Source organism: Oncorhynchus mykiss, chromosome 21 (genome assembly GCF_013265735.2).
Source record: "Oncorhynchus mykiss isolate Arlee chromosome 21, USDA_OmykA_1.1, whole genome shotgun sequence".
In the NCBI taxonomy this organism is placed as follows: domain Eukaryota; kingdom Metazoa; phylum Chordata; class Actinopteri; order Salmoniformes; family Salmonidae; genus Oncorhynchus; species Oncorhynchus mykiss.
The window spans coordinates 47,037,539-47,060,181 of NC_048585.1; the positions used below are offsets into that span (position 1 = coordinate 47,037,539).

The 22,643-nt window shown below is 44.8% G+C and overlaps 1 protein-coding gene across 10 annotated transcripts in view; it reads left to right on the forward strand.

Moving 5' to 3' along the window:
• The window catches only part of LOC110500876 (multiple PDZ domain protein), a 78,961-nt gene that overhangs the window by 3,437 nt on the left and 52,881 nt on the right, over positions 1-22,643 (forward strand). For 5 of the 10 annotated variants that reach the window (XM_036958010.1, XM_036958018.1, XM_036958016.1 and 2 more), the window contains exons 1-11: positions 805-1,032; positions 3,017-3,090; positions 5,738-5,907; positions 11,060-11,221; positions 13,648-13,787; positions 14,221-14,434; positions 20,469-20,597; positions 20,724-20,807; positions 20,983-21,087; positions 21,662-21,764; positions 21,900-21,988. In XM_036958010.1, coding sequence (XP_036813905.1) covers positions 3,075-3,090; positions 5,738-5,907; positions 11,060-11,221; positions 13,648-13,787; positions 14,221-14,434; positions 20,469-20,597; positions 20,724-20,807; positions 20,983-21,087; positions 21,662-21,764; positions 21,900-21,988 — 1,212 coding nt within the window. In that variant the 5' untranslated portion in view covers positions 805-1,032; positions 3,017-3,074. Of the gene's footprint in view, positions 1-803; positions 1,033-3,016; positions 3,091-5,737; positions 5,908-11,059; positions 11,222-13,647; positions 13,788-14,220; positions 14,435-20,468; positions 20,598-20,723; positions 20,808-20,982; positions 21,088-21,661; positions 21,765-21,899; positions 21,989-22,643 lie in introns of those variants that run through there. The other 5 variants (XM_036958013.1, XM_036958012.1, XM_036958015.1 and 2 more) reach the window with 3 other exon arrangements.

The following is a 22,643-nucleotide window of genomic DNA, read 5'->3' on the forward strand; positions in this document are numbered from 1 at the left end:
CGTCCCTGGAATTGGAATTTGCGTGTGTGTCTGTGTGTGTGTGAGAGAGAGAGCAAGAAACGGAGAGACAATAGTGCCGGAAGAGCTCTAGCAAATGCAGCATTGGCTCTAGATGCAGCTATACGTTGAATGATTTGAGATAATGGTAAATACCAATGGTAAACATAACGTTTTAGTACTATACAATCATTAGTGTCTAGAATTTAAGGGCTCTTGTCTTTATTGATAGGCATATGTACTGAAGTTTATTAGGAAACTATTCTGCACCAAGTTGAATAAGTTTCAGGACCCCTACTTTGCCAGTAATCACAATAGCAGAGGAGATCAGCACTTCACAATGTGAAGAACAAACAGAAAGATAAAGAGCTGTTATCTATGTTTTGAAAATTGGATAAGAGTGGAGACCCTGGTTTAACATTCCTGCCAGTGACTATTTCTTCAAACATTGATGTTACCTGCAACATTGTGAAAGCCTGTGTTCAGTTACATTGCATTGCATACCCCCCAATATATCCATTATAATATTTATGCATGGGATTTTTTTTTGTACATTTATTTGATTTACCTAGGCAAGTCAGTTAAGAACAAATTCTTATTTACAATGACGGCCTACCCCGGCCAACCCCTAACTGAGCACGAGCCCATGCAATTGCAGACATGCCTGTTGCAATACCCCAACAATCCCCAATCACGTCTTTCTGAGTGTAACCTAATGTAGCAGGCGTAAAATAAACTAGTCTGAGTGCAATACATAAGATTACCTGTAGTACATTACAGCAGGCTGCACTTCAGTCCTAGTTGGCACAGTATCCACCAAGCGGCGCTTGTGATCTCCCAATAAACCTCGGCCATCTCTACCATAGACTGTCTCAAGCTCAACTCTCCGTGCCGCTATTACTGCAAATGTATGTAGAAGATCGAGTTACAAGTACGCCCCATCTTTAAACTCTTGTCTATGCGCAGTTAGCCGAAGGACAACGGGACAGGCAATATACGTCCTATGCCAGCCGTCAGACAAGGGTCAACGCCTATGTAAGTTTCCTTCGTCCCTAAAACACGAATTCCAATTAATTTGACTAGATAAAAGTTAATAGGCTAATTGTTTTGGACACAAATCTAAAACTGAATTCCGAGTTCGGATTTGTGAGCAACATGTTGCTATTGTAAAGGCTACATTCTCAGCCGCTGGCTCAGTAAATGTTTCGACGGTATCTGTATTATTTTACACAGCCTATGATGTTATACGTTTATAGCTTTGTGAGAATGTTTCAAGCACTTTGGGTGGTTTCGATCGTTGTCACAACATTATCCAACTTTTCTGTTTTATCTGATAACGTCGGAAACCTGTTGATTCAGTGTCCCGAAGATGAGATGGAGAAGAAGGAGGAGTTGAGAAAAGCGGATTGTGTTCCTTGCCTTCTCAGTAGCCGAGACTAGCTTCAAAATAATACAATTTAAATTCATAAACAGACACGTATACAAACAGATTTAAGTTAGAAAAATATGACTTGAGTGAGCGAAGAACGAAACCTATGCTATAGCGAGTTTATGATTATGAATATGGGCTATGGCTTGCAAAACATTCATCGAGAAACCGTTATCCATTCGCGCGTCTCGGCTAGGGCTATGCTATTTGTTTGTCCAAACCTTGTGAAAGGCCCTTCATGAAACTTGAAGTTGTTTTCATTTTGGTTTCAAATTCGTTTTTATATTGGGAGACAAAAAATGCTATTGTCTGTAAAAAAGAAAAAAGTGTATTGACATTTCCTGTTGTGAAGCCTACTGATGATTACATTCGAAAATGTCTATTCAGCATTTACACCTGCACCTAACGTTAATTATTAGGCTAATATGGGATTTAAACAAGTTAAATAAGGTGCCAGCAAAAAATTAAGATCATCCCTCATACCGCTTCTTATTGATAATGGATGAATGCAATTAAAGGGGAAAAATGTCCTTGCATAGCCTATGGCTGGAATTGGGTATGACTAGGTTACAACTACAGAGCATTTGGTGAGACGATTTACTGTAGGTCATGAATATGCTATATTCATCTTCCAGGATTTGTACATTATTGTATCTTGATGTATAAAAAGTGTCCCAATATAAAATGAAACATCTGTCAGAACATTATCTTAATCTCCATCACTTAATCTTTCAGTTTTAAAAGTTATCATTCTTGTGCTTGGTATGGTAACACAAATCATTTATTCCTGAATGTGTTAATGAATACTTGATTTACAGTAACTGAGAAGTGATATATGGCTATTGGTTAGGCTACTGAACACAGAAGCAGAACACCTGCCTGTTATAGGCCTAATATGTATAGTAAATGGCTTTACTAAGGCCACACAGATGCCTGATGGTAACATGCATGTCACAAAGCCATCGCCAATGTCAATTAAGGCCCCAGGAATGACAATTGGCAGATGTTAATCCCTGAATAAGTGTATTACTTCAAATACAAAGTCTCCAACAAACTACATATGCCCAGTAAAGACCCTGCTTATTGTAGTGTAGCAGCTCTTCGGGCTAATGTTCCTATCGACTCAGTAAGGCCAGCAGGCTAGTCTTTTTCTTTAAATGTACGTTTTATTGGTATGTAACTGTTATGAAAGTTGTATTGTCAATTTTGTTTTGTATTTAAACGGCACTTTAAACGTGTACATGACACTGCAACAAAATCTCCCCATGGGGACAATAAAGTCAGGAAGTAAGTAAGTAAGTAGTGTAGCAGCTCTCCTCTGAAGAAGTAAAAAAAAAATACTCCAGGTTAAAACGGGTACTTTATATAATGTCATCTGAATGTATGAAAATTCAGAGTGGGCTGCTGAGGTATTTTAAAGGTCTACTGTCAGTCAGTATGAAAACACTGGCCTGATATAAACGTTGATTAAGTAAGTAGCTTACGTGATAATGAGTGATAAAAGTAGCATTGCAGCAACACTTATCATGGTTTTATGTTGATGTCATATTCATTTGCAGGGTGTGTAACACAGATATGGGTATTTTGCAGGCCTTGACTACACTCTCTGGTTGATGGGCAGCTATCACATCTACCGGGAATAAAAGACATGATTGAGACAATGGGTAAGAGATCAGTCAATTTGTGATATGTCAAAGTTAGAAAAGTGTTGATTGCTAATGTTGTCGGTTATGTGCAAGGTCTCACCAGATGAAAAGAGCGAGAGGTGGTACTGCAATGTTTCGATCAAGAGAGTGAATTTGATTGATGTTATTACGTATTTAGATAATATGTTACTCCCTAACTCTCCATCTCCCATCCAAACAGAAAGAATCCTGACTTGGCCTCTGTTATTGTAAAATCCGCCTAGGTCACTAACAAACTCAGAGTCTGAGGAGAATCCTTGTTATGAATGCTCAAACACTCAGCTACGAAAACTCAAACAAAGTACTCCAAAAGGTACAAGCCGTTAACAGAGAAATGTGTCTGTCGAGACTCCCGTATTTTTGGTTTGTTTACTGTCTCTGCTCAATGAGGTACATGTTTAGGATCTGAATTTGACCTATATTGTCACAGCAAAATAACGTTTAGTCCATCATGTTGCTTGATCGGTGGTTAGGCTATTAGCTGTACAAAAGTAGGCTACATGAAAAGTCTAATACTGTTAATATGTGTTAGTATGGGTTTTCAGTCGCAAAGCTCATCTGCATTTCCTGCGGTGCAGAACAATTCTGACCAACAAAAGAGTGATCAAATTAAGGTTCTACATCTGTAGGCTAGCTCTCAGAAGGAACAGTGCTTTGGAACTTGTGCACGCCCTATTAGGTGTTAGTCACAGTCCGCGGTCCTCTGAAATTGGCCCGTCCTCCTGGACCAGAGGACGTCAAACCCATCCTCGGCTAACAGGCTGCTCTGAGGAGGCAAGAGAGGCGAGTAGGCTTGAGTTGTTTGATTGTGGAGCTTATGCAGAGTCCAGCAAGCAAACTGTGGAGGGCCTTATTCTCTGGTTGCCCATTCTGGGTCTGTGAGTTGAACAGCGAATCATTGATGAATTTTTTCTTTCTTCCGGTGCAAATCAAATCAAATTTCAAATCCAGTCCATTTTTATTTGTCATATGCTTCGTAACCAACAGGTGTGGACTAACAGTAAAATGCTTACTTTCAGGCCCTTCCCAACTGGGCAGAGAGAAAGAAAATAAAGAAATAATAGACACATAATGAGTAATGATAACTTGACTATATACAAGGGGTAACATGCAGGGGTACGATGATGTAGATATGTACATATAACTAGGAATAAAGTCACAGATAGTAAACAGTAGCAGCAGCGTATGTGATGAGTCAAAAAAGGGTGAATGCAGATAGTTCAGGTAGCTATTTGGTTAACTATTTAACTAACTATTTAACAGTCTTATGGCTTGGTAGTAGAAGCTGTTCAGGGTCCTGTTGGTGTAGAAGCTGTTCAGGGTCCTGTTGGTTCCAGACTTGGTGCATCAGTACCACTTGCTGTGCGGTAGCAGAGAGAACAGTCTATGACTTGAGTGGCTGGTGTCTGACAATTTTTAGGGCCTTCCTCCGAGACCGCCTGGTATAGAGGGCTGTACGTACTACCCTCTGTAGCACCTTGCGGTCGGATGTCAAGTAGTTGCCATACCAAGCAGTAATGCAGCCAGTGCGGATGTTGCCTGTAATCCATGTCTTCTGGTTGGGATATGTACATACGGTCACTGTGGGGATGACGTTGTTGATACACTTATTAATGGAGCTGGTGACTGATGTGGTAAACACCTCAATGCCATCGGATGAGTCCCGGAACATATTCCAGTCTGTGCTAGTGAAACAATTCTGTAGCTCAGCATCAGCTTCCTCTGACCACTTCCATATTGAGCTCTCTCTCTCTCTGTCTCTCTCTCTGTCTCTCTCTCTGTCTCTCTCTCTCTGTCTCTCTCTCTCTCTCTCTCTCTGTCTCTGTCTCTGTCTCTCTCTCTCTGTCTCTCTGTCTCTCTCTCTCTCTGTCTCTCTCTCTGTCTCTCTCTCTCTGTCTCTCTCTCTGTCTCTGTCTCTGTCTCTCTCTCTCTGTCTCTCTCTCTCTCTCTCTGTCTCTCTCTCTGTCTCTGTCTCTGTCTCTCTCTCTCTCTCTCTGTCTCTCTCTCTCTCTCTCTCTGTCTCTCTCTCTCTGTCTCTCTGTCTCTCTCTCTCTGTCTCTCTGTCTCTCTCTCTCTGTCTCTCTCTCTCTCTCTCTCTCTCTCTCTCTCTCTCTCTGTCTCTCTCTCTGTCTCTCTCTCTCTCTCTCTCTCTCTCTCTCTGTCTCTCTGTCTCTCTCTCTCTCTCTCTCTCTCTCTCTCTCTCTCTCTCTGTCTCTATCTCTGTCTCTCTCTCTCTCTCTCTCTCTTCCCAATGAATCATTCACATAGGGCTTATCACATTAGCAAGCATGTTTGGTTCTGTGTGTTAACGGGAGCATGGGTTACTCAGATGAAGATGAAAACGTTAGAAATCTGCCATGGACTTCACATTCTCAGCAATAAAACCTGAATAAACACTGACAACAAATTAGGAACACTTGGATTAAACTCACAGAATGTTTTAGAGTAGCTGAAGGGGGCATGTCAACCTCCTATCTAACTATACTCAACTTATAAACAATTTCAAAACACTTGTGATCAGCCTGCCTGTTCATACTGATAGCTATCCCCCTGCCGCCTCTCTCGTCCCCTTTTCTCCACATGGCTGCCGCCCCATGCTGTCACTGAACTATGCGATGCTTTGCAGATACCCAGCGTGCCTTGCAGGCAGTGGAGCGGCTCCAGGCCAAGCTGAAGGAGCGGGGGGAGGTCCCCACCGAGGAGAAGCTAAGCTTGCTCAAGTCGGTGCTCCAAAGCCCCCTGTTCCACCAGATTCTGGCCCTGCAGAAGTCTGTCCAGCTCCTCAAAGACCAGGGGGTAAGACCAGGCCTCTCTTGGGGGTTGGGAAATATGATCACTAAGTTCACAAAGCAGGATCACTCAGGATCAGTTAAGTAACTTTGATGAACAATATAAAATATAGATCTTGATTTTCTGGTTTTAATATCAATGGGTTGTTGGGAGTGGCGAGTCAATTTAAATGTCAACTGGGCTGTTTTATCCAAGCTGTGGATATGGATATGGGTGAAAGGGATCACCCAAATTACATATGACAGCAATTCATGCTTTGGTTTTGTTTTTGTAATTTGGGTGAACTATCCCTTTAAGAATGATGGTTAGGGTAGCCATCATTCTAACCCTTACAGGGGGTCATAAACATGACGCAATAAAGTAAACAGACTTAACCTCACCCCATCTCTTGTTTCGACTCCCTAATCGGTCTTTTAAGTTTTTGTCCACATTGTAGATACATGCGTTAATGGCATAGCGGCACACCCAGCTTGTCTTTTTGCAAATAATTCACTGCCTATTCACTAGCTTAAATGTGCAATTTTAAGTTCAGGATTGACCAAGTATGGTCTTTGCTGCAACAGTATTATTATGTCTAGGAGTTAGAATGAAGGAAATTACTACTACTTATTTCAGTCTTGATTTAGTCTGCGTTGAATCCAAATCAAATTATTCTCTGTTTTGGCTTGCCTCCAGACAGACATAGCTTTTTTTCTCTCTCAAATCATGTATTACTGTGGGCATATTGCAGTCAGAGTTCATCTGGGCACTTTTAATAAGGTTATATAAGCAGACACAGCCAGCCAAAGCCAAAAGGCCTCCTTGACTTATCCAGGACCCATGAGAAATTGAGCATTTTTTTAACCAAGAAAGAGCTCTTGTTAGGTCACTGTGGATGTATGCGAACGGGCCCGGGTAAGTGCTTGAGACAGAGAGAGAAAGTATGTGAGCTATGCAGTGGGAGGCAAAGATGCTGCTACAGCTTGTATTTTTTTCAACCCTGAAGGAATTTAGATTATAAAATCCTTGCAGACATTTTTTTGTGTACCGGTGCTTTATAGTTTATTTCAGCAGTGTCACATTCTTATGCACAATGTAACAACCCAATCCACACAGTATAGCATGGTTAACGGTGTTTGGGTGGCATGCTAATCTACTGCTCTTCCACCCTAATGTTTTCAAGCTAAAATAAATGTGCAATGGAGTCTATGTTTAAAGATAAAGTGAATCACAGAAAACAACATAAAAAAAAACATGAAATAATTTAAATTCAAATTAGTGGAACAGAGATTAAGCTGAGTGCTTGCGATACAAAGAGACGTTTCCGGCTTCATTGGGCAAAACCAATTTGCAGGAAAGACGCAGTTAGTGTTTTTGGTGTCAGTCGAAACCTAAACCCACATACAGTCTGTCTGCTCCAGCCAGTAGGGCCTGAACTGTCGGTGTCGCTATGGCGACAGGGCCTGCTCGCAGAAGAGAGAGGCCGCCACCATGTCAAGTGGGGCAGAAACAATTTCTTAAATGTGCAAGAACCAAACTGGAACTTTAATCCTCTTAGCTCGGCTGGCTAACATAGCTTGTGAATGGGACAGCAACTTGGGCACTATGCTAACTTAGCCTAGACTACAGGGTTTTTCTGTTTACAAAGGCTAAAACCTCACTACATAGGTAACTGGCTGGATGATATGTCAGCTAGTCTGTCAACAATGCTTCTTCAATATGCTAAGCACACAATTACAAGTTCAAAAGGGCAACTGAGGATGCTATATTTCAAACAAAGTGCTTATGAAGTGTTAGCTATATATCGCTAGTCCTTGTGGATCACATTCAAACTAATCATGAGCAAACATTAGAGCCAACAAGCAAATGAAATTCAAAAATAGGGTTTTACACAGTGTCTAATTCATATAATCCATTAGTCACAGAAACACAGTGGTTGCAGCCCCTTTAACGAATAGCATATCAAGGCATCCAGATGGCTATGATGGAAATATTGCATTGGAAGCAGAGTCATTGTTGGATCAGCTAAAAAGCTATTATCCCTGAAGGATTAGACTACTATAGATCCAGCTAATCATGGTTGGGTAACGAGCTGGCCCGCCTCTGACGCTCCTAGGCTCCTAGACTTAGTTAGATTTAGGGAATTCACAAAATTAGCCTCTGTTTATTTTAACAGCAGTGATGGCAGGTTTTTGGTTAGAACTTGATTGGATCAGCTTGTGTAGCCTCATTTAGGATATTTTGGATATTAGTTCTACTCAATGCAATGCATGTAACAGAATGTGACATGTAAACATGGTTTGTGTTGATATTACAGTTGCACATTTTGGGGAATATTCAGTGGGAACTTTCCGTGGGAACTTTCTGTGGGAACTAACAGAAATATATTGGAATTAACGGGAATATATGGGAATTAACGGAAAAATATGCAGATCTGTAAAATGATAGTCTAGAAACTAAATCTTTGGTTGTCTTCCTCTCAGGCTTCAAGTCTTCTCCCTGGACCTCCTCAATGTCCACCTCTTGAACATCAGACTCCGAGGCCCCATCTTCATTGTCACTTTCCAACCTTGTTGAGGATGCCTCAAAAGGCCTCAAATTTGCCCGGATAGCCACCAAATTTTCAACCCTTGTATTATCAGCCTGTTGCGTGTGTGTTCCCAAACAAGGACCAGTTGCGCTCTGAGGCAGCTGATGTTGGTGGGATTTGGAGGATGATGGAGGCAATAGGGGAAAGAGCCTCAGATCCACAAAGCCCCTTCCACCAGGTGGCTGATGAGATATGTTGGCACGACTGCCATATTGCATCTCCACCCCAAAGCCCTTGCTTGGAAGTGTACTTCACCAGACTGCCAAGAACCTTGCCCTAATCCAGGCCAAGGTGGCGAGACACGGTAGTGATGACACCATAGGCCTTGTTGATCGCTGCATCAGACAGGATGCTCTTGCCAGCATACTTGGGGTCCAACATGTACGCTGCGGTGTGTATGGGCTTCAGGCAGAACTCTTCATGTTTTTTGATGTATTTCAGAACTGCAGTTTCTTCTGCTTTTTCTCTTACATCTGCAAGCAGATTCTGAACATCAGACAGGATGGCTACTGCTATATGTTTCAGGAGATTCAGGCTGCTTACCACTCTCTCTCAAAATACATCACCCAGGAGGATCCTCTTGATGGGGAGAGACTTGGGTCAGACTTTCTTGGAGAGACTCCTTCCCCTCCAGGAGACTGTCAAACATGATGACAACACCACCCCAATGGGTGTTGCTGGGCAGCTTCAATGTGGTGCTCGTATTCTTCTCACTTTGCTTGGTGAGGTAGATTGCTGCTATAACTTGATGACCGTTCACACACCTAACCATTTCCTTGCCTCTCTTGTAGAGTGTATCCATTGTTTTCAGTGCCATGATGTCCTTGAGGAGCAGATTCAATGCATGAGCAGAACAGCCATGGGTGTGATGTGAGGGTAGGACTCCTCCACTTTTTAGACCTAGCAGCCTTCATGTTCACAGCATTGTCTGTTACCAGTGCAAATACCTTCTGTGGTCCAAGGTCATTGATGACTGCGTTCAGCTCATTTGCAATGTAGAGACCGGTGTGTCTGTTGTCCCTCGTGTCTGTGCTCTTGTAGAATACTGGTTGAGGGGTGAAGATGATGTAGTTAATTATTCCTTGCCCACGAACATTCGACCACCCATCAGAGATGATTGCAATACAGTCTGCTTTCTCTATGATTTGCTTGACCTTCACTTGAACTCTGTTGAACTCTGCATCCAGAAAATGAGTAGATCAAACATGTCTGGTTGGAGGGGTGTATGCTGGGCGAAGAACATTCAGAAATCTCTTCCAATACACATTGCCTGTGAGCATCAGAGGTGAACCAGTTGCATACATAACTCGATCAAGACATTCATCAGCATTTCTCTGACTACGCTCCTCCATTGAGTCAACAAAAACTTCTGATTCCAGGAGGACCATGAGCTGTTGCTATCGTTAAGGTGTCTGATTCATAATTTTCACCTCAAATAGAAGTAGGGGGACTTTTGTCAGAGGTTGCTTGTTGTGAGCGTTGAGGGAACTTCATGCACTTGGCCAGATGATCCTGAATCTTTGTTGCATTCTTCACATATGATTAAGCACAGTATTTGCAAATGTACACAGCTTTTCCTTCAACGTTAGCTGCAGTGAAATGGCTCCACACATCAGATAGTGCCCGTGGCATCTTCCTGTAAAGATTAGGAAAGAAATTGTCAAAAACCCCAAATACAATTCCATGTACAAATAAATAGTTAATAAGCAGTTAGATTGAACAACTTCTTTGTATGATCAATTTTTTAAAATGAAACATTTATGGAAACAGGTGAATTAACAGTCCTCGGTTAGAAGGCTTAAGCAAGGTAAAACCCACATGGTAGCAAAAACTACCTAGCAGAAATTGTTAACAAGTTAGAAATTATTTAAACACACTTTGCTGTAGGCTACTATTTACTAGTTAACAAAAAAATTGTGTATGTCATATAAAATATTCAGCCCATCCAGTATTGTAATCAAAACTTACCAGAACGCCTTTAGTCCTTGGCTCAGACAGTGTAGGAATGTGGGCTCAATAGCATCTCATTAGTGTGCAAGATCTTCAGAATCAGCTGTACATGTGATGGAAGAGTGCACTGTGCATGCAGAGGGTTGCAATTCCATTGAATTGGGGATAGTTTAACCTAAATATGCCACAATACCTAGAATTGCCTCATGTGTATCCCACAAAAAAGGTTCACTGTTATATGCTAACTTTTTCTTAATGAATTTAAGCAAAATTCCCCAAATTCCAGTGTTTAATTTCCTATGGAAAATTTCCGGAAGAATTCTGGAAATTTACCGGAACATTTCCGACCCTTTGCAACCCAAGTTGATATATCCCAAAATAGAACTTTAATTTTGTGGATTAAGTCTGTTTCTGGCTAGATGTATATTTCCTACTGTCACTTGGTTACAGTGTGTGATAATCAAACAACTGCCACAAATTCAAACTATTACAGCCACAGTTTTTAGCAGCTGATGTTTTTCATACAGAATTTACACAGTTTAAAGAATTCACACAGTTCAAGATTGCATGTATCATGTTGCACAACCCTACGGTCTCGAATGCATCCCTTGTTGACTGTATTTCCATGAATGGTTTCAGGGTGGTGTCACAGCAACATTTGGCGGTGACCTGAGTGAATGCTACACAACAGCCCATGCCAATGGCGGCCATCTTGCCTACCCAGAATCCTCCACTGGTACACAGATCAATGGGAAGCCGTCTCCTGAGGAGTTTGAGCACATCATTCGCTCCATGGCTCAGGTAAAGAAAACCAAAAAATGTGTTTTATTGTCACGTACACCAGATAGGTGCGGTGAAATGTGTTGTTAGGGTTAAGTGGCTTGTTCAAGGGCACATCGACAGATTTTTCACCTCTGGTATTCGAACCAGCAACTTTTCAGTTACTGACCCAATGCTGTAATGCTGGGCATACACTACACGATTTCGTCACGAATTTGCCACATTTTTGCCATCCCAGACTCATTTTCATGAAGGGAAGGAAATCCTATGAGCTTGGTCTAGGATCAGTATGTCGGGACTCGCGTAGTTTGAGTGGGTCAAGGATGCACTGTACTGTTCTCCAGACTCCTGTCGGAGGTCCAGATAATTTTCGGACATTTTGGTTTTACATCTTGTAGTATTAGCAGTCCTACCACGCGATTGGACAAGGACTACTGCCAAAAGCCAGTGAGCACTTAGCATGTGAGACCAAAACAATGATGGAGAAGAGAAAATGCAACAACAACACGCAGGTTGTCACTAGTTGCCACAGCCACAGAGTCAAAATTGGCTTTATCAGAAAAGTCTAGATTTAATTTAAATTTAGACACAAGGTTTGCAGTGTGGTTAAGGTTAGATTAGAAATCAGATTTTAAGAAGATACATTTTAGAAATAGGTGGGATTTAGCCATAATTATGACTTTGTGGATGTGGTAACTAGTGACCCAACACGCACCGTGTGGACCGAGGTATTGGAAGACAGATTGGTGGCGCTGTGGAGAGAATGCAGCTTCCTTTTTTAATATTAAAAGTTTTCACCTCCAATTCCCTTTGTAGAATATAAGTCCATATTGTATTGGTCTGCCAAACCATTTGTGGGTCCATATTCTGTGCCTCAGTCTCTTTTTTTAATGTTTCTGCACATAATAATGTGCACACTTATAAACCAGCTCGCTGTTTGCATGTCAGCATTTTTTTCCTACGACAACCAACACAGGGCAGGATCAACTAGGGAATAAACGTGTAATGTGAGCACCCACGTCCTGGGGCTGAAGATGGATGGAATGAAAGATTTGGGAAAAGGAAACCGGAAAATGTGAGCACGTCCAAGATGTTAAGATTTTAGAAGTCGTGAAGTGTATGCCTTTGCATAACCGCTCCAAAACTTCAATTTTGTTGCTTTTTAGCAATTTTCCTGTAGACTTTATTGTGTGTTTTGGATCATTGTTTTGCTGAATAATCCAGCTGCGCTTCAGCTTCAGCTCACAGACTGACATTCTCCCTTAGAATTCTCTGATACAGAGCAGAATTCATGGTTCCTTCTATTAAGGCAAGTCATCCAGGTCCTGAGGCAGCAAAGCATCCCAAACCATCACACTACCACCACCTTGCTTGATCGTTGGTATGAGGTTCTTACTGTGGAATGCAGTGTTTGGTTTTCACCAGGCGTAATGGGACACTTGTCATCCAAAAAGTTCACTCAAGTTTGTCAAAAAGCACCTGGAAGCACCTGGATGATCATCAAGACTCTTGGAAGAATGTTCTATGGACAGATGATTCAAAAGTATAACTTTTTGGGCGACAAGTTGTCCAGGACCTATATCAGAGATTACTACAGGAGAATGTCAGGCCATCCGTCTGTGAGCTAAAGTTGAAGTGCAGCTGGGTCATGCAGCAAGACAATGATCCAAAACACACAATCAAGTCTACGTGAAAAGGGCTGAAAATAAACAATTTGGAATGGACTAGTCCAGACCTAATCCCAATTGAGATGTTGTGGCAGGACTTGAAACGATCAGTTCATGCTTGAAAACCCACAAATGTCGCTGAGTTACAGCAGTTCTGCATGGAAGAGTGGGCCAAAATTCCTCCACAGCAACTTGAAAGACTGATCAACAACTACAGGAAGTGTTAAGTTGCAGTCATTGCAGCTAAAGGTGGCACAACCAGTTATTGAGTATAAGGGGGCAATTCATTTTTCACACAGGGGCATTGGGTGTTGTATAACTTTGTTCATTAAATAAATGAAATATGTATGTAATTGTGGTGTTATTTGTTCACTCAGGTTCCCTTTATCTAATATTAGGTTTCAGTATCAAAAATACTTTTTCACAGCACTGTATATTTTCTCGAGGCTGCAATTATTAAGAGGCACATATTTCGTAATAAAGTTTTTGTTTCTAATCTGAATTGACTTTTGCACAAATGCTGGCGGTTGGCACTATTTCTGTAGAAATATCTACAGAAATATCTCTTGATAATCACAAGCAAGGCTGGTTACACTCACAGTCAAGCTAGCTAAATATTCAAAGACATTCCAAGACAAGTGCACGCTACACTACACACTCTTGAGTGACTTCAAATAGACTTCAGAGGAGAGAGTATGTCTTTGATGCTGTTGTGAGAGGGGGTAAGGGGAGTGCTAATGCTGAGTGTGTGCGCCCGTGTGTTTGTGTGTTTGTGTCTAGGGGCGCTACGTGACACACATGGAACTGGTGAAGCCGCTGTCTGGGGGCCTAGGCTTCAGCGTGGTTGGTCTGAGGAGTGAGAACCGCGGGGAGCTGGGCATCTTCGTCCAGGAGATCCAGCCCGGGAGCGTGGCCCACTGGTATGGGAAAGTTAATAAGGGTCATCGCCAGCGCATAGATCTGGTTGAAATGATGTCATTATAACCAGAAACCCCGTTTTGGCCCAGTTTTTCCCCCAGTTTTGGCCACTAGGTCAATAGTTGATTATCTAGTGTGTTAGTATCTCCCCAAAACCATAGTTGGTGACTACTGACCCATGTCTTTTTCGACCTGCGTCTTTTTTATACAGTGAGATTATTCACAGTTCTAAGACTTTCTTGCCCATCAGAAAATCAGCTGTTGACAATCAACTATTCAAGAATGGACTTTGTTACACTGAGGCCACATCCTCATGAACTATGTTTGACCAGAGTACATTACATGTTTCCCTCACAAAATACCTGTTTTATCTCAATGCAGTTTACCAATATAAATAATAAACAAATCAATCAATCAATCATCCTGTTCCCACAGCGATGGGAATCTGAAGGAGACAGACCAGATCTTGGCCATAGACGGTCAGCCCCTGGACCAGACAGTGACCCACCAGCAGGCCATAGGCATCCTGCAGAGAGCGTCTGAGTGTGTGCAGCTTACCGTGGCCAGAGGACCCATCCCTCAGCTGGCCAGCCCCGTGGTGTCCCGCACGCCCTCCGCTGCGAGCACCCTATCTGCCCACTCCAGTGCGGTGAGGAGAATGCACACACAGAGGCCTGTGGAAGCATACACACACATAAACACACACACATGAACACACTCACATTCTGTACATATGCACAAACATGAACACATTCACATTCTGTACACACACACACACACACTATGGTGTCCCACATTCCCAGGGAAGCTAGTGTCATGCATGACCACTCTAGTGTGATGAGGAACAAACAGAAACAAATCCACCCCTCATAAACAGACAGTTGTATAATGTTAGCTCACTGGGGAACACACACACACCACAATATTCAAATTTTGTCTTTGAGCACTTACTTAGACATGCTTTGTCGACTACTACATTTTTTTTTAAACCTCCCATTTTTGGCTGGATGTGTCAATGTGTAGTTCATACATGCATAATCTATGAGGAAAATTACTGTCTTACCTCAAACGAACTCCCTCTTTTGAAAGCGACTGTGTTTCTGGAAGCTCTGCTGCGCCATTTCCCCTTCATTTTCCCCCGTGTGGGCCATCCCCTTAACAATTTGAGTTCAACCAATGAGCTTCAGCCTCTCGCCACTTGAGTGACAGCTAGCAAGAGGCACATGATGCACACACTGTCATGTACTGTCATGTTGTGTCTTGTCTCTGTCCTTTCCCTTCATCCTGTCTCCCTCTGCTGGTCGTTGTTAGATTACCTTTTCTCCCCCTCTTTCCCCCAGCTGTGCCTTGTCTCCTCCTAACCACCTCGTCACCCCTTTTCCCACCTGTTCCCTTTTTCCCTCTGATTAGGTCCCTATATCTCTCTCTGTTCCTGCTCCTGTCCTTGTCGGATTCTTGTTTGTTGTGTTTCATGCCTGAACCAGACTGTCGTCATGTTTGCTGTAACCTTGTCTTGTCCTGTCGGAATCTGCCGGTCCGTCTGAGCCTACCTATGTTTGGTAATTAAAGAAGCTCTGTTTAAGTTAATTCGCTTTTGGGTCCTCATTCACGCACCGTAACAGAAGAATCCGACCAAGAATGGACCCAGCGACTTCGGATCCTCTCCACTCAGCCGTCGGAATCCAGGGAGCGATGCTAGGCAGACACGAGCAGGAATTGTCTGCTGCTCGACATGCCGTTGAGACCCTGGCCACCCAAGTCTCCAACCTCACAGAACAGGTTCACCATCTCCGCCTCGATCCACCGGCCACTTCCAGGGCTTTCGAATCTCCGGAGCCCAGAATCAATAACCCGCCGTGTTACTCTGGGGAGCCCACTGAATGCCGCTCGTTCCTCACCCAGTGTGATATTGTGTTTTCTCTCCAGCCCTACACTTTCTCCAGGAGCACTGCTCGTGTCGCCTACGTCATATCTCTCCTTATTGGACGGGCTCGTGAGTGGGGCACGGCAATCTGGGAGGCAAGGGCTGAGTGTACTAACCAGTATCAGGACTTTAAGGAGGAGATGATACGGGTTTTTGATCGATCTGTTTTTGGGGAGGAGGCTTCCAGGGCCCTGTCTTCCCTATGTCAAGGTAATCGATCCATAACAGACTACTCTATTGAGTTTCGCACTCTTGCTGCCTCCAGTGGCTGGAACGAGCCGGCTTTGCTCGCTCGTTTTCTGGAGGGTCTCCGCGCAGAGGTAAAGGATGAGATTCTCTCCCGGGAGGTTCCTTCCAGCGTGGATTCCTTGATTGAACTCGCTATTCGCATTGAGCGACGGGTTGATCTTCGTCACCGAGCTCGTGGAAAGGAGCTCGCGTTCTCCGTTGCCCCCCTCTCCGCATCACTACCATCTTCCTCTGCCGGCTCGGGTGCTGAGCCCATGCAGCTGGGAGGTATCCGCATCTCGACTAAGGAGAGGGAACGGAGAATCACCAACCGCCTCTGTCTCTATTGCGGTTCCGCTGGTCATTTTGTCACTTCATGTCCAGTAAAAGGCCAGAGCTCATCAGTAAGCGGAGGGCTACTGGTGAGCGCTACTACTCCTGTCTCTCCTTCAAGATCCTGCACTACCTTGTCGGTCCATCTACGCTGGACCGGTTCGTCAGCTTCCTGCAGTGCCTTAATAGACTCTGGGGCGGAGGGCTGTTTTATGGACGAGACCTGGGCTCGGGAACATGACATTCCTCTCAGACAGTTAAAGGAGCCCACGGCCTTGTTCGCCCTGGATGGTAGTCCTCTCCCCAGGATTCAGCGTGAGACGCTACCTTTAACCCTCACTGTTTCTGGTAATCATAGTGAAACCATTTCTTTTTTAATTTTTCGTTCACCTTTTACACCTGTTGTTTTGGGCCATCCCTGGCTAGTTTGTCATAATCCTTCCATTAATTGGTCTAGTAATTCTATCCTCTCCTGGAACGTCTCTTGTCATGTGAAATGTTTAACGTCTGCTATCCCTCCTGTTTCCTCTGTCTCTTCTTCACAGGAGGAGCCTGGTGATTTGACAGGGGTGCCGGAGGAATATCACGATCTGCGCACGGTGTTCAGTCGGTCCAGGGCCACCTCTCTTCCTCCACACCGGTCGTATGATTGTAGTATTGATCTCCTTCCGGGAACCACCCCCCCCCCGGGGTAGACTATACTCTCTGTCGGCTCCCGAACGTAAGGCTCTCGAAGATTATTTGTCTGTAGCTCTTGACGCCGGTACCATAGTCCCCTCCTCCTCTCCCGCCGGAGCGGGGTTTTTTTTTGTCAAGAAGAAGGACGGGTCTCTGCGCCCCTGCATAGATTATCGAGGGCTGAATGACATAACAGTTAAGAATCGTTATCCGCTTCCTCTTATGTCTTCAGCCTTCGAGATCCTGCAGGGAGCCAGGTTTTTCACTAAGTTGGACCTTCGTAACGCTTACCATCTCGTGCGCATCAGGGAGGGGGACGAGTGGAAGACGGCGTTTAACACTCCGTTAGGGCACTTTGAATACCGGGTTCTTCCTTTCGGCCTCGCTAACGCTCCAGCTGTCTTTCAGGCATTAGTCAATGATGTCCTGAGAGACATGCTGAACATCTTTGTTTTCGTTTACCTTGACGATATCCTGATTTTTTCACCGTCACTCCAGATTCATGTTCAGCACGTTCGACGTGTCCTCCAGCGCCTTTTAGAGAATTGTCTTTTTGTGAAGGCTGAGAAGTGCACTTTTCATGCCTCCTCCGTCACATTTCTCGGTTCTGTTATTTCCGCTGAAGGCATTAAGATGGATCCCGCTAAGGTCCAAGCTGTCATTGATTGGCCCGTCCCTAAGTCACGCGTCGAGCTGCAGCGCTTTCTCGGCTTCGCGAACTTCTATCGTCGTTTCATCCGTAATTTCGGTCAGGTGGCAGCTCCTCTCACAGCCCTTACTTCTGTCAAGACGTGCTTTAAGTGGTCCGTTTCCGCCCAGGGAGCTTTTGATCTCCTCAAGAATCGTTTTACATCCGCTCCTATCCTTGTTACACCTGACGTCTCTAGACAGTTCGTTGTCGAGGTTGACGCGTCAGAGGTGGGCGTGGGAGCCATTCTTTCTCAGCGCTCCCTCTCTGACGACAAGGTCCACCCATGCGCGTATTTTTCTCATCGCCTGTCGCCGTCGGAACGTAACTATGATGTGGGTAACCGCGAACTGCTCGCCATCCGGTTAGCCCTAGGCGAATGGCGACAGTGGTTGGAGGGGGCGACCGTTCCTTTTGTCGTTTGGACTGACCACAGGAACCTTGAGTACATCCGTTCTGCCAAACGACTTAATGCGCGTCAGGCGCGTTGGGCGCTGTTTTTCGCTCGTTTCGAGTTCGTGATTTCTTATCGTCCGGGCTCTAAGAACACCAAGCCTGATGCTTTGTCTCGTCTCTTCAGTTCTTCAGTAGCCTCCACTGACCCCGAGGGGATTCTCCCTGAGGGGCGTGTTGTCGGGTTGACTGTCTGGGGAATTGAGAGGCAGGTAAAGCAAGCGCTCACTCACACTCCGTCGCCGCGCGCTTGTCCTAGGAACCTTCTTTTCGTTCCCGTTCCTACTCGTCTGGCCGTTCTTCAGTGGGCTCACTCTGCCAAGTTAGCCGGCCACCCTGGCGTTCGGGGTACGCTTGCTTCCATTCGCCAGCGTTTTTGGTGGCCCACCCGGGAGCATGACACGCGTCGTTTCGTGGCTGCTTGTTCGGTCTGCGCGCAGACTAAGTCCGGTAACTCTCCTCCTGCCGGCCGTCTCAGGCCGCTTCCTATTCCCTCTCGACCGTGGTCTCACATCGCCTTAGATTTTGTCACCGGACTGCCTTCGTCAGCGGGGAGGACTGTTATTCTTACGGTTGTCGATAGGTTCTCTAAGGCGGCTCATTTCATTCCCCTTGCTAAGCTTCCTTCTGCTAAAGAGACGGCACAAATCATCATCGAGAATGTTTTCAGAATTCATGGCCTTCCGTCAGACGTCGTTTCGGACAGAGGTCCGCAATTCACGTCTCAATTTTGGAGGGAGTTTTGCCGTTTGATTGGGGCTTCCGTCAGTCTCTCTTCCGGCTTTCACCCCCAGTCTAACGGTCAAGCAGAACGGGCCAATCAGACTATTGGTCGCATCTTACGCAGTCTTTCTTTTCGCAACCCTGCGTCTTGGTCAGAACAGCTCCCCTGGGCAGAATACGCCCACAACTCGCTTCCTTCGTCTGCGACCGGGCTATCTCCTTTTCAGAGTAGCCTCGGGTACCAGCCTCCGCTGTTCTCATCTCAGTTCGCCGAGTCCAGCGTTCCCTCCGCTCAGGCTTTTGTCCAACGTTGCGAGCGCACCTGGAAGAGGGTCAGGTCTGCACTTTGCCGTTATAGGACGCAGACTGTGAGGGCTGCTAATAAGCGTAGAACTAAGAGTCCTAGATATTGTCGCGGTCAGAGAGTTTGGCTCTCCACTCAGAACCTCCCCCTTAAGACGGCTTCTCGCAAGTTGACCCCGCGGTTCATTGGTCCGTTCCGTATTTCTCGGGTCATTAATCCTGTCGCAGTTCGACTTCTTCTTCCGCGATACCTTCGTCGCGTCCACCCGGTCTTCCATGTCTCCTGCATCAAGCCCGTCCTTCGCGCCCCCGCTCGTCTTCCCCCCCCCCCCCCCCCATCCTTGTCGAGGGCGCACCCATCTACAGGGTCCGTAGAATTTTGGACATGCGTCCTCGGGGCCGTGGTCACCAGTACCTCGTAGATTGGGAGGGGTACGGTCCTGAGGAGAGGAGTTGGGTTCCCTCTCGGGACGTGCTGGACCGTGCGCTGATCGAGGATTTCCTCCGTTGCCGCCAGGTTTCCTCCTCGAGTGCGCCAGGAGGCGCTCGGTGAGTGGGGGGGTACTGTCATGTACTGTCATGTTGTGTCTTGTCTCTGTCCTTTCCCTTCATCCTGTCTCCCTCTGCTGGTCGTTGTTAGGTTACCTTTTCTCCCCCTCTTTCCCCCAGCTGTGCCTTGTCTCCTCCTAACCACCTCGTCACCCCTTTTCCCACCTGTTCCCTTTTTCCCTCTGATTAGGTCCCTATATCTCTCTCTGTTCCTGCTCCTGTCCTTGTCGGATTCTTGTTTGTTGTGTTTCATGCCTGAACCAGACTGTCGTCATGTTTGCTGTAACCTTGTCTTGTCCTGTCGGAATCTGCCGGTCCGTCTGAGCCTACCTATGTTTGGTAATTAAAGAAGCTCTGTTTAAGTTAATTCGCTTTTGGGTCCTCATTCACGCACCGTAACACACACAGCAGAGCGAGAGAGAGAGAGGGCAATGACGTGGTGCACATGTCTGCACATAGTACGCAATGTTCGGGGACCACTTTTGGGTCGTGAGCCAGAACTACTGGCTAAAAAGTATACAATAGTGCAGGAGAATCTCTTTAACTTGTTCATTTTAGTTCCTAGTAGAGCAAAGAGACTAAAGAGCGTATCTTTATTGAACCCTGTTCTGGGTAGTTTTCTTTACATCCGTGCAGGTGGTTTCTGGAATGATGTTGCTTCATTTCCTATTCATTAGTCCTTGTTGTTCTCCTTGCGGCCAACATCTCTTTTGCCCTGAGGGTTACACCCTATATATAGTATGCATCCTGGAATTAATGTTTTGAGGTCCATATCGGACCCTCACTCTCTGTGTCCCTCCTTAGGCCCACTGGAATCATGTGGAGACCATCGAGCTGGTCAACGACGGGACAGGCCTGGGCTTTGGCATTGTGGGAGGAAAGAACACCGGTGTCATTGTCAAAACCATCCTGCCTGGAGGCATCGCTGATCAGGTGACTTTAAATGTCATGGGTGCACCACACATTGGTATTTAAGGGTGTGAAAGCAGAAACCTTGGTTTTTGGAAGACATACCTACTAGTAATAACCAATTACTTTCCTACTGTACTTTGTCCTTAGGATGGGCGTCTGCACAGTGGGGACCACATCCTCACGATTGGGGACACTGACCTTTATGGCATGGGCAGTGAGCAGGTGGCTCAGGTACTAAGACTGGTTTCAGTCTTCTATCGAATTGACTACTGATAATGAGACAAAAACGTCTAAATTGTATCCCCTTTATCCTAATTTGTCTATAGTTCTTTCCAGTATAGCCCTCAGGGACAAGTACACTGTTTAATGTGTAGAGCTGATATCAATTGTATTGTGATTGTTCCAGGTCCTGAGGCAGTGTGGTAACAGAGTGAAGCTGGTCATCACTAGAGGCCCTCCAGAGGAGACCTCCGTCGTCCCAATGGCGTTGCCCACTGTCACAGAGCAACAGGTACGACACGCACATGTTCTTTGTACAGCAGAGGTGTGGGTGGGTCGCTGGTTGGGTGGGTGGGTGGGTAGGAGGTTGGGGTGGTGGTTTTATTAGGTTAGTTGAATAAAAATAGTATATTTACATATGACACAGCTGTCCACCATAGAGGGCCCATGGTTCTGTCTCTTTTTTCCTCCATCTCTCTTCGTCTCAGGGATCCAGTGAGTATAATTTGTGACACGTGACATCATCTGTGACTCGGCCTCAGAAGTCATCATTTTCCGAAAAGCTTAGAACTGGAATTCGCTGTCCATTATCAAGCAGTATTAGCCTTTACCCTTATCAACATATGAATGAGTTCCATGACTCACTCTCCCAAACTAGACAGTATATTCAGTCTCCATAACCTTGTTGCTTGATTCATAAAATAAATAACAACTCATCTGGCTGACAGTGTGAATACATAAGTGAGGAATGCTTGTTGGTAAATTGGTAACAATTGGCCCCCGCGACTCGCCCCCTCTACTGTGCTCTCTGTAGGCCGTTTTGTAGAATGTAGAAGCTGACTCACTCTTCCTCTGTTTCTTCACAGGGCTATGAGGAAGAGGAGGCTGAATCGTTCGACGTCGGGCTGACCAAGAACGCCCAGGGTCTGGGAATCACTATCGCCGGCTATGTGGGGGACAAAAATTCAGGTAGGATTTGACAGTGCTGTTTAATAGACTTTTGTTTTATTTACTGGAGATTCAGTTAAATGATGTATCTTGTACTGTATAAAGGATTCTGCTTGTTTAATGTTATCCACACATTGTCATTGTGCCTATTTTCAGAGCCCTCTGGTATTTTCGTGAAAAGTATAACTAAAGACAGTGCAGTAGAGCAAGATGGCCGCATCCATGTTGGGGACCAGATCATAGCCGTAAGTGTCTATTTTATATATTACGGACTTTTCTGACTTTATTGAACAGACAGAGAGATTTCTGACTTTGTTGAACAGATAGAGAGAGTTCTGACTTTATTGAACAAATCGAGTTCTGACTTTATTGAACAGATAGAGAGAGAAGTTGACTGTGGGGAAAGATAGAGGTTGTGCAGTAGGCAGGATTCAAACCTATGCCAACACCGTTGCTATGTGCTGAAGGCAGCAGCCCTAAATGCTAGACCACCCCAGGCCACAATCCTCAACTTTTTGAATAATATGAAATCTACATTTAAATTCCATTCCAAAGTATAAAATAAAGTGTGCAGGGGTATCTCTCATTTTGGATAATTTGGAGCTTTATCTATTTAGATCAGGTATTCCCCAATGCCGTTGGGGGTACGCCAAATAAAAATGTGATTCACATAAAATCACATTTTCAAACAGTCCATTTATATTTTCCAACAGAGTTATACATTTGGGTGAGTTTTTTTTCTCGGCTGAGTAGCCTCGTTTCACTGCCAAAAATGTAATTAAACCATCTAGTGTTCAGCGAAATAACAACACAATGTCAAAGACAGGTAACCTAGTCAAATAATTAACAACCAATCACACTAACCGTTACTCTCTTGCGGGAATTCCACTAACGGTCCGT